Genomic DNA, 12,776 nt, shown 5'->3' on the forward strand with positions numbered 1-12,776 from the left:
CGTGAACATTTATCAAAGGGGCTTAATGTCATCATAAAACAATCTAATATTTTGGGGTTGAGCTTCTTTATGTAAGTATTACAAGGATGATCAAGTAAATAGTTCAAAAATAAGCAAACAAGGTGATTCACAATAAGATTTTTGTTCTCTAAAGTTATTTTTGAAAAAAATCGTTAGTTGACGTACTTTTCGATCCCGAATAGAGCAAACAGGGTGAGGTGTGAATGGGATAAATGGTGTAATAGGCTTAGTGTATCTTAATTGTTGGCATTGTATCACATTGTACTTTGTTTGTTATTAGCTCTTTGTTAGTTTTAATTCATAAGTAATACCTCATCTTTGCTAATAGGACATGAGGGAGTAGTCGAAAAGTGAGAGGTATATGAGTGTGATGATGTTTGTGCAAATAGGACATGAGGGAGTAGTTGAAAATTGAGAGGTTACGGTGAAATGATTATGTGAAAAAGGGCTAAAAGAAATGAAAGCCCTCCCCAAAATTCTCAAAAAAAAAAAAGTCGGGTCTAACACGTTTTTGTTGGATTTCATTTGTTGATTTCTCGATATTGAGTAAGATTTCATGGATCCAGTGAAGCAATGCACATCTTTTCCTAACCACTCAAGTGTTTCTTAACAAATACTTGTTTTATTCTCACGGAGATTTTCACATTTCTATTGACTCTTCATTTGGAAGATGTTGATATTGAAAAAGGGAGACACTCTGCTCTCGTCCCCAACTTCATTTGATCACTTATTGAGTCTAGAGCGTACTTGAAATATCTTTCATTTGACTAGGACACATAAAGTCATTATATGTCTTTGTGACATTGCATATCTTTGTGATATTGCCGGAACATTCGTAGTGATATCATATATTTGATATTCCATGATGATCGAATGAAAATCCTACAAATGCTAACATTATTTCCAACGTTAAACGTAGGTCTCATATTTTCATTTTATGAAATTGTTGAGTAAACGAGAAGTCTATGTGACCTCGGATTTTTTCCCCAAAAGTCTTTGAGGAAAGTAAGACATGGTTATCTAACACCTTTGTGACACTAATCATGTATTACATTCTTTAAAGCAATCTATCGGTTGTAAAGCCGTAGACCGAACCATTTAGAGATAAGCTTTGTACATTTCTCGATGATAATGAGAAGTCCTAAAGTTAGTAACCGTAATTTTAGGTCACGCCATTAATCCTTTCGATTTTTTTGTTGTGTCAACGGATCATTTTTATCCGGTTTTCATTTCTCTTCACACAAACACCTTATTCAAATTGTTTTCCAACAACGCAACCTCAAATTTAGTTCACCAATAGGTTCATTGGGAATTGGGTTGGGTTGGGTTGATTTGCTTACATGTTGTTTGTTTTCATCTACAGTTTATGCTATCAATCATTATTGTATGAAACACGTTTCACATATTCATCATAAGAGCTAGAAATGAGTAAATGATTGATAGATAGAATTCAAGGTTCTAGGTAGAATTTGATTAATTAACGATAATCGTTTTATTTGGTTGTTCGAAAGCTCATTAGTTTAAGTAAAGGGAGTGAATAATTATCTTGATAAGCTGAAAGATTGTGTCGAGATCAAGAATATTCAAGATAATTTTAGTTTTGGAAAGTACATGGTCAATAATGGAAAGATCTGTTGGAAAAATGACCATTGTTTGATGATAAGAAAAGTTTGAGATTAGATGGAGTTGGTCCTTTTGTTGACACTTAAAGAAGAAAATTAAGTTGGATAGTTAAGTTTGTTCTATGTCTAGATGATATTTAACAATTGATCTAAGATTGAAGTGATTGTTCATTTGAGGAGGAGTAAGAGTGAACTCATCAATTGCGTAGTTGATAAAAATATTCTAAAATGATTGTTTGTTTGACGGGGAGTAAGAAATTGAAGATTATTCGTTTATTCGATAAGTTGCTCCGAGATAGTTGTTTGTTTGAGAGGAAGCAAGAATTTATTGATCAAATGATTCAAAGACAAGTTAGACCAAGGATGAAGTTTCAAAGTCAAATCAAGCTTCCGCAATGCTAAAAGAATTCAAAGATAATCAAGCTTCCACATTTGAAAAGAATCCAAGAAATTCAAAGTTAAAACCAAGCTTATGCACCCACCAAGAATTCAAAGATTCAAGTTATATTTCCAAACAACATCAAGTTGAAATATGCATAGGTGCTAAAGTTTTAGGTGGTGACACTTGGAAGATTCAATTGATAAGATTAGGAAAGAGACTAAGTGGAATACGCATAGGTTTTAAAGTTTTAGGTTGTTTTTTAGGCACAACTTTAGGTCTATTTATCATTTTCCATAATTAAATATACATTTAAACAATCATCATTATAAAATACATAGGATTGTACTATTTATGCATCAACACTAACAAATTATATGACATATATGAAGTATCGACACTTAGGTTGTATAGAAAATGGGACCACAATGTACACATATTGAGAAAATGGGGAAGAATTGTTGCTAGATGGTGAAGACTTATGATGTTGATACTGCCATTTTTCTAATCTTTCTCAATCCATAACTCTGAAACTTATCGAGGGTGGCTTTTTCCACATCATGAAAACTTAGCAAATTAGACATGTTTCTGACTATTTCATTCCTCTCAAGTTCTTGATTTCCAATGGGTTGTTTTTTGCTACGGTTTGAAGGTGATGCTACCATATTTAAACGATTCTTTACATCTTTCTAATGATGCCATGTCTAAAAAAAAACTATTCAAACTTGTTTCTCAATGTTAAACCATAAAGAGTTAATTTCACAAATCGTCCTTGTGGTTTTACCAAAAAATCACGTTTCATCCTTTAAACTTCAAAATGACACTAGTAGTCCTTTATACGCGGATAATGGTCACGTTTCGTCCTTTAATCTAATGTATGATGGTCAAGTTTCGTCCTTTAATCTATCGGATGATGGTCACGTTTCGTCCTTTATACTGTCGACTAAAGGACGAAACATGACCATTATCCGCGTATAAAGGACTACCAGTGTCATTTTGAAGTTTAAAGGATGAAATATGATTTTTTGGTAAAACCACAAGGACGATTTTTGAAATTAACTCAATCAAAAATTAACCTTGTTGAGATTATCAACCATTTTGTATAGCAAAAGTGAATTCAAACACTATCAACATGGATGTGGTTCCATTTTGTCAACATGTGTACATTGTTTCGTCATCTAGTGTTTGGTCCACTTTGTTAGACATTGAAATTTGTATATTTTTTTTATTTTGATTGGGGTGCAAACTGATTAAGCAAATCAATAAATCAAATATGTTATTACGAATATGTTATAAAAAAACCATATTACAACTTTTTTACACGCACCAAGTATAGTCAGACAATTATACATTCTCGGCTATCTAAACACTACATTGACACTATGTATAGGCATATATGCATTGTCTATGACACTACGATGTATGGTTAGAAAAATGTAGTGTTTAATTTGGAAAACCAAAAAGATAAACTCTATTTGTTATTTAAAACTTATTAAATGTGTGTTATGAATCCTTCGATGTCAACCGTGAAAGTAACAACACAAATATTATAGTTTCGGTTACATTCTCTTCGGGTTATTCGAATCCAAGTATCAGTTTTAAAAAATACCACTTAATTAAAGGTAATTAAGTGGATACTCGTATATATAAATACAGGGAATCTAAGGTAATCTCTTTATATATACTCGTATATATACATACATCAAATGGATACCAGCGCAACATAGGGGCGATAATAGACAACATGCGAAACGTCAGGACAATGTTAATTTCAAATCAAACACTTGTGTAATAAATAAAATGATAACATAATATACACCTAAAGTATATAAGATAATATTCTAGTAAATATAACAATGCCTAATAAATAACAAAAATTCCAACACAAAAATCTTTATGCTAAGCTTATTCTGTTAGCAAAGAGACAAACATTCATAAAACTTGAACATGTAGAATTTAGTTGACAAACATACATAAAAACTTAAACACGTAGAATTCATCAAATGGAAATAAATAACAAAACGTTCACAAATCCAAAAGAAAATGAGGAGATAAATGTGACAACCTAAAACTTCAAAGTAAATAGGATTTACTCCTAAATTGTGTAGCAAATCTTTCTTTTTTGACATGTTGGAAGAAACATTTTCTTTATCAAAGTTACTTTCTTGGTTACCACACGTCGGCTTTGTATGCCCAATTTGTTTGCATATACAGCATGTTTTACGTTTCTTGTTCGCCAACTCTTTTCCACCTTTAACACGTTTTTTCCTTGGACGACTTTTAGTTGTTGACTTTGGGGGGCATAAAATGTCGGCCACATTTTCGAGTGCATTATCGTTAATAATAGGTCCGAGATCCATTGAACACTCATTCGTTGACACATCTTGTGATCTACTACTTCATAATGAATCAAAACACCAACATGAAGGCAAGTACACAAGTGGGATCTTAAAACAATCCTTGTGATGAAATGCCCTAAAAATATGACGGCAAAGTATTCCACAAAACTCAAAATTCTTGCAATCACACATGGCACACATCTCCATCACAAAACACCATGTGAGATTTGTGATTCCCTTCTTCAAAATAATAACAAAATCATTACCTTCAACATGAACGACCAAATATTGATTAGATCCTTGAAGTTCTTGAAATTTTTTAAAAGCAAATGGTGTGAGAATTCCATAAGCTTGTTCTTCCAAAGGTGACTTTATGTTTGAAGAGGTAGGTCTAACTATAGATGACATGTTATTACGCTCTTCAACATTTATAATTTCTTGAACAGCAATATCAATCTATAATAGTGGAAGAAGACAAAACAAATGAAAAATCATTAGATTATTAGATAAAGTATTAATGATTAAAAAAACATATATTAGGAAGTTAATTAGTAAGAATATTCAAGTGAAAACTCTTTAACAAAGTCACTCAAACTTGTATGGGAGGATACAAACTTTTTGATAAATGCATTTATACTTTTCGTTCGGCTAGTACACATCATTCCTCCAAAGAAAAAGCTTTGTAGATAAGCTGGTCCCGAAGACTTTCGGATTTTGTACAGACCATGTACATGTTTATTTGTTTGCAAATTATAATTTGAAAGTACTAATGACCAATTATCTTCAAACTCTTCAATAGAAGTCATCTTATAAAGCTTATAAAAATCACCGCACCAACGTTGATATTTTGTACGAAGAAGAGCTGAAAACCAACAACTAAACCTTGACGTGATGTGCCATATGCAATAGCTATGCTTTGTGGTTGGCATTTCATCGGCAATCGCTTCAGACATCCATAGATCTTGATCTGTTATGATTGTTTTTGGCATTTTTTCCATTATTGTTACAGAAGTCTACAAAGCAATATACACATGAAGTTAGTAATCATAACATAATGTACGAAGTGTGTATATATAAAATATATATTTAAACTGAGTACCTTCATCAACCACCGAAAGGTATCTATAGTCTCCTTACGAAGAAGTGCATTTCCAAATAGCACTGTTTTACCATGATTATTGACACCAACAAAGATTCCACAAGGCATGTCATATGCATTCACCTTATAGGTGGTATCAAATACCACTACATCACCATATTTTTCAAACCACTCAAGGCTATGGGAATGACACCAAAACAAGTTTTCCAATCGTCTTTTTTTATCTTTATTGTACGCACATTGAAATCTACTATTTTGTTCTTTTATTGTTTCCATATACTCCATGAGTTTCATTGCATCATTAGCTCCAACCATCGTTTTCATTTTTGCAAATAAATTATGAATATCCCTGTCCATAAATGGAAGCTCTCCATGTTTCACTTGTTTTTGAAGCTCCATGACTTGAACAGTTTGTCGCACACTAAGTCCGCTTCCTTGTATAATAAAATTTGTTGCTTGTCTTCTAGTGTGATGTTGCGATTAACAGGAAGGAATCGCATTGCCTTGCATGATAGTAATTCGTGATTGTGACTTTTAACAAATGTTGTAACATACCATTCTTTTGGAAATATTTCACAGCTGCTTAATAGTTTCTGTTTTTTAATGGCGTCTTTCTAGTACGATGACAATATTTATAACGTCTTATGGTCACATTATTTTTTGTTGCAGATCGATCTTTACAAACTACAAAACCATGTTCCTTAGCATAATTTTCATAGAAAATGAATGCCTCCTGGAAAGTACAAAATACTTAGGCCAACGAAAGGTTCATTTGTTGGAACCACGTTAGTGTGACCGTTACTGATCGTTTGTCAATCCTGATATGATAACTGACGATAACTGAAATCCCTATGTCTAGTAAATATATGATGGACGTATATACTTTTAGAGACGTAGTATAGGGTTTCTCATTAGGTGATTGTAACTACCAGGACTAATGGTGCACACATTAAACACCAAAAGGGTGGAAAGTGTAAATACTCTACTTATAAATAGAGAGTCATTAACCCTAAGTTAAAGTTAATCTAATCACACACAAAACCGTAAATTCGTGTGCCTCTCCTCTCTCTAATTTGTGCATCACTTCCAGCCGAATTCAACCATCCCATTATTAATCAATCACCTTGTTTTGGGAACCCGAAATCAATGGAAACTATGTTTAATGTCCTTACAAGTTCGACAGGATCATCTGATGAGTATTTTCCCTTGAATCAAACCATGTTTATTCCAACATGTGGTATCAGAGCCACATTACGAACGTCCTATCATGTTTTTGCCCATCTTCGCGTTTACGTCATCACGAACTTCAACTTTCTTCGTACGCGAACTCGTGCTTATGTCATCACGAGCTTACGATATCTTCGCGCTGACTTCATCACACGAACTTAAGTTGTCTTCGTGCTGATGTCATCACGACTTATGATACCTTCGTGCTTATGTTATTACGTGTTATACAAAAGATGTTTTTTAGCTGATGAATGAACTCGTGCTTACTGTTTTACCTTATAATTTTGTGGCTAAATTTGTCTCTTACTTTTCAAAATTATTTTTTCTAAGACATTTTTACCATAGCACTTTAAGGGTAAAAAATTTTGGGCGGGCTGACCTGGCAGCTCGATCCCGCTCCCAGGGGCGCTGCCCCCGGACCCCGTAGTGTATGGGGGATTCGCACTAATGTACATGATTTTATCATTTGTGCCTAAAGGTCAAATGTAATCTCATGTTGTGTTCTTCTCCTTTAGCATAATGAACACTAACTATATTGATTATGCCCAAAGGTGATTCAATATAATTTGTGTGCTGAAAGGAACATCTTTTCATGCAAAATATACACGGTTCTTAATTTTGTGCCCAAAGGTCGAAAGATAAGCATTGTGTTGCATGACCTAATGCTCATTGTTACTTAGATATTAGTTATTTCTACCCAAAGGTGATGTAACATCTAAGTAGAGCTTTACGCTAACTTATTGTTTTTGGTGTTTACAATAGGTTTACTTATCACTAGCTTCATTAGTATAATGGTCTAGTCTCATTATTTTTTTGGGAACATTACTTTAGCCTCTTATTTATTTTTAGGCATTATGTTAGTTTCATTACTTTTAGAGACATTACTTAAAAAGCCTTAGATATCTAATTATGTTATTATAAGGAACATTACTATTAGCCCTTAGTTTTAGGCATTACTTTAGTTTCCTTACATTTATAGATATTGCTTAGTCTGCCTTAGATAGCTAATTATGTCACTATAATCTTATTGCCTTTAGTTTTAGGCATCACTTTGCTTGTATCCTAAATTAATATCATCCTTATTTCTACTGTAGTACCTACCCTTGGCATTCAACCACTTACCGATGCAAACTATACTGCTTGGAAAGATCAATTAGATTTTACTCTGTGGTACCTAGACCTTGACTACGCCATTCGTCATGATGAACCTGATGCTATTACTGCGACCTCTACTGCAGAATAGAAAGCAGTATTTGAGAAGTGGGACAAGGCGAATCGCTTGTCACTTATGATGTTCAAGAACTCCATTCCCCTTGGTCTTCGAGGAGCTATCCTTGAGTCTGACAAAGTCAAAACTTACCTCAAATTTGTTGAGGATTACTTCAAGGGATCGTCTAAAGCGCATGCAAGCAGCTTAATGCTAAAGATACTTACTCTGAAATATGATGGAAGTAGCGGTGTCCGTGAACACATAATGAAAATGAGTGATATGGCGAACAAGCTTAAGACTCTTGAAATGGAAGTCTATGATAACTTTCTTGTGCATTTCATAATGACATCATTGCCTGCTCAATTTGATGCCTTCAAGATTAACTATAATGCTCAGAAGGATAAATGGAAGATGAGTGAACTGATTGCAGTGTGTCAACAAGAAGAGGATTGCCTTAAGCTCGCGCAACCTGAAGTTGTTCACCTTACTACCACTGCTAATTCCAAGAAGAGGAAGGGTAACAACAGTAACAAGACTGGAAATAAAGGTCTAATGTCTTGAACTTCAGATGTAAGTTCTGTCGTACTCAAGGGCACATTCAGAAAGATTGCCCTAAGTTCAAGGAATGGCTAGCTAAGAAAGGTAACGTATTTTATGTAATATTTGATTCTTTTACGATTGATGTTCCTGTCAATACATGGTGGGGTGAATCTGGTTCTATGGTTCATGTGACTAACTCAATGCAGGGATTCCATACAATCTAGAAGCTACCAAATTGCCAAAGAAAATTTATAGTTGGAAGCGGTAATCTTTTAGATGTCAAAGCCATGGGAACTTATGTTTTACATATGAGCACTGGAAAATGTATTAAACTAGTAGATACCTTATATGTACCAAGGATTACTCAGAACCTCGTATCTATTTCTAGACTAGACATTGAAGGTTTTGTAATAATTCATGGTTTCGGCAAGATTAATATTACTCTTAATAATAAATTGCTTGGTCGTGGTTTCTTGGATGGATTACTTTATAAGTTAGAACTAGATCATAATTTCTCACAATCTTTGTTGTCTTTTAATGTTGATGATATAACAAAAACAAAGACAAAATAAACTATGCAATAAGTGAATTCCTCCATGTTGTGGCATAAACGTCTTGGCTACATCTCACGAGATCGCATGACACGACTCGTAAAGGATGGAATCTTACCTTCTCTTGACTTTAGTGATTTTGGAACATGTATTTAGTGCCTCAAAGGCAAAATGGCTAAAGGGAATAAGAAAAGAGCCACTAGAAGTTCCAACTTGTTGGAAATAATTCACACTGATATTAGTGGCCCCTATCCCGCTTCCATTACAGGACATACATCATTTATTACATTTATTGATGATTATTTACGTTATATGCACCTTTATTTGATTAAGGAAAAGTCTGAATCCTAACAAACTTTTATTAATTTTATTACTTTGGTTGAAAACCAACTTGAACGTAAAATAAAAGTTGTGAGATCAGATAAAGGAAGGTGAGTATTATGGTAGACATATGGATGTTGGTCAAGCTGCTGGTCCTTTCCATGACTTTTGTAAGGATCATGGCATAATTAACCAACACACCATGCCTGGTTCTCCTCAGCAAAATAGTGTTGCTGAAAGGAGAAATAAAACCCTAATGGACATGGTGAGAAGTATGCTTGCCAACACTAACTTACCTACTTTCCTTTGGACGGAGGCGTTAAAAACAGCCGTTCATATACTCAATAGAGTTCCTTCAAAATTTGTCCCTAAAACTCCTCAAGAGATCTGGACAGGAAAGAAACCGAGTCTTAAATATATGAAAGTATGGGGTTGTCCAACCAAAGCAAAAGTCTATAACCCTAACTTAAAGAAACTTGGTCCTAAGACTATTACATGTTTCTTTATCGGTTATCCAGATAACTCAAAAGGTTATCAGTTTTACTGTCCTTCCCACACAACTCGCATCACTGATACGCAGCATGCCACGTTCCTAGAGAACTCAAAGATCAGTGGGAGCACGACAAATCATAACTTTGATTTGCAAGATGTACAAGAAGCGGGGGGACACGACTCTTCGTTACTATTACTCCTCCGATAATTCCTCTTGTACAGAACGCTGCTCTAAATGTCAGTGATCCAACTCCTCCTAATGCTAATAATGAGACCGCTAATGCTAAAGGATCTTCCAAAAATCCCAAAAATCAACTCAGGAGATCATCGAGGTCACGTGGGGCCACTAATCTTGATGACTTCATAACTTATCTTGCTGAAGTTGAGGATGTTGGAAAGCTTATTGATCCTACTTCCTATCAAGAATCCATTAATAGTGACCAATCCACTCAATGGAATGAAGCCATGATTGACGAGCTTAATTCCATGAAGCATAATGACGTTTGGCAATTGGTTGAACTTCCTGAAGGATCCAAGACTGTCGGTTGTAAATGGGTCTTCAAAACCAAATTAGACCCAAAAGGAAACGTCGAATGCTATAAGGCCAGATTGGTTGCAAAAGGCTATACTTAGAAGGCTGGAATTGATTATCAAGAAACTTTTTCTCCTGTGTCTCATAAAGACTCTTTCAGGATCGTTATGGCACTAGTAGCTCACTTTGATCTTGAGTTACATCAGATGGATCTCAAAACAGCTTTCTTAAATGGAGACTTGCAAGAAGACGTATACATGCTGCAACCTGAAGGATTCATTCCAAAAGGTAAAGAGCACATGGTCTGCAAGTTAAAGAAATCCATATACGGGTTGAAGCAAGCATCACAACAGTGGTACCTTAAGTTTGATGAAGTCATAAAAGAACAAGACTTCATAAAGAATCAAGTGGATCAATGAACCTATCTCAAGATCAGTGGGAGTAACTTTATAATCCTTGTTTTGTATGTAGATGATATTCTACTAGCAAGTAATAACTTGGATACGTTGCATGAGTCGAAATAGATGCTCTCCCATAAATTTGACATGAAAGATCTCAGTGATGCCTCTAATGTCATAGGTATCGAAATACATCGGGATAGGCATAATGGTATTTTAGGTCTTTCTTAAAGGGCCTATATTGAGCGGATTTTAGAACGTTATAGCATGCAACATTGCACACCCACTGTAGCTCCAGCAGTTAAAGAAGACATATTCGGTACTTTATAAAGTCCGAGTACTGAGATTGAAAAGGAGCAAATGAGGATGATACCTTACTCATAAATAATTGGAAGCATTATGTACGCTCAGGTCTGTACTCGTCCGAATATCACTTACATTGCCGGTATGCTTAGGCGTTACTGATCTAATCCTGGATTAGCACACTGGAAAGCGGCTAAGAAAGTTTTACGATATTTGCAAGGGACCAAAGACTACAAACTAACGTATAGGAGAAGTGACAATCTAGAAGTAGTAGGTTCTTCCGATTTCGATTTTGCCAGAAGCAAGAAAGATAAGAAATCTACTTCTGGGTATATATTTATGTTAGCTGGCAGACCTATCTTTTGGCGGAGTCATAAGCGGAAACTGACTGCAAAGTCCACTATGATGGCTGAATACATTGCCGTTTATAATGCTACTTGCCATGGGATGTTGATTAGGAATCTGGTCAGTGGACTCAAAGTTGTCACCACCATTTCTAGACCATTGAAGCTTTACTGTGATAACCCAGCTACCATAACTTTCTCGAACAGTAACAGTTCAACTGGCGTTGGGTTGTATCTCGATACAAAGTATCTGTTTGTACGCGAACGGGTTGAGGAAAATGTTCTTTGTATTGAGTACATAAGTACAAATGATATGTTAGCGGATCCGATGACCAAAGGTCTTCCTCCTAATGTCTTCGTAGGGCACGTGTTGAAGATGTGGCTTACTAAAGACTTAATTTAATTTAATAGCATATTGTACTTATTTGGTCATTAGTTTTATTGTTATAAAATTTCCTCCTTATTCAGATTTTGTTTGTCTATTAATTACACTTTGAGTACTCGTATTGGTGTGTTGACATTATTGTAACAAAATTTGTCTTAGTCAATTAATCATTGCTTATTAGTTTTAAATTTGAGTCATAGTTTGACTACTGGGGTCCTGAGTTGATGTTCTTCTCTACGACTGTACTTATTGGCTATGATTTCGGTTTAAAACAAAATGAGTATTATTCCGGAACTTATTTGAATACTCATAGATAAATGATCGCTCGGTCAAGTGGGAGAATGTTGGAACCACGTTAGTGTGACCGTCACTAATCGTTTGTCATTCCTGATATGATAATTGACGATAACTGAAATCCCTATGTCTAGTGGGCATATTAGAGACGTAGTTTAGGGTTTCCCATTAGGTGACTGTAACTAAGAGGACTAATGGTGCGCACATTAAACACCAAGGGGGTGGAAAGTGTAAATACTCTCCTTATAAATAGAGAGTCATTAACCCTACGTTAAGGTTAATCTAATCACACACAAAACCCTAAATTCTTGTGCCTCTCCTCTCTCTAATTCGTGCATCACTTCCAGCCGAATTCAATCATCCCATTATTAATCAATCACCTTTTTTTTGGAACCCGAAATCAATGACAACTATGTTTAATGCCCTTACAGGTTCCATAAGATCATCTGATGAATATTTTCCCTTAATTTAAATCATGTTTATTCCAACATCATTGTCATCTTCTTGGGGATTGTTGATTCTACAAGATATCTAGTAAAAATCATGAACAAATGAATCTGATATATAGTGGTCCACATACAAATTATATAATAAGGTCAATAACGATACGATGATCTGTAAAAAATTGCATGGGTACGTAGTAGTGGACCTATTAATAACAAAAACTAAATGGACATTGTGAAATTAAATTGATAGTGAGAAGAATATTTACCTCTGCT

General features: G+C 34.8%; 2 protein-coding genes across 2 annotated transcripts; one reads left to right on the forward strand and one right to left on the reverse strand.

The window, feature by feature from the left end:
* Window positions 1-3,927: 3,927 nt before the first annotated feature.
* On the reverse strand, window positions 3,928-5,859 carry LOC122587927 (protein FAR1-RELATED SEQUENCE 11-like). Its single transcript, XM_043760083.1, has 4 exons — window positions 5,461-5,859; window positions 5,129-5,374; window positions 4,628-4,817; window positions 3,928-3,932 (listed from the first exon to the last, which is right to left on the reverse strand). The coding sequence occupies exons 1-4, from the start codon at window positions 5,857-5,859 to the stop codon at window positions 3,928-3,930; spliced, it is 840 nt and encodes a 279-aa protein (XP_043616018.1).
* A 2,119-nt stretch (window positions 5,860-7,978) lies between these two features.
* On the forward strand, window positions 7,979-8,458 carry LOC122587935. Its single transcript, XM_043760090.1, has one exon. It carries the CDS (start codon window positions 7,979-7,981, stop codon window positions 8,456-8,458), a length of 480 nt encoding a protein of 159 aa, XP_043616025.1.
* Window positions 8,459-12,776: the final 4,318 nt, after the last annotated feature.

This window comes from Erigeron canadensis, chromosome 1 (assembly GCF_010389155.1).
Source record: "Erigeron canadensis isolate Cc75 chromosome 1, C_canadensis_v1, whole genome shotgun sequence".
Lineage (NCBI taxonomy): Eukaryota > Viridiplantae > Streptophyta > Magnoliopsida > Asterales > Asteraceae > Erigeron > Erigeron canadensis.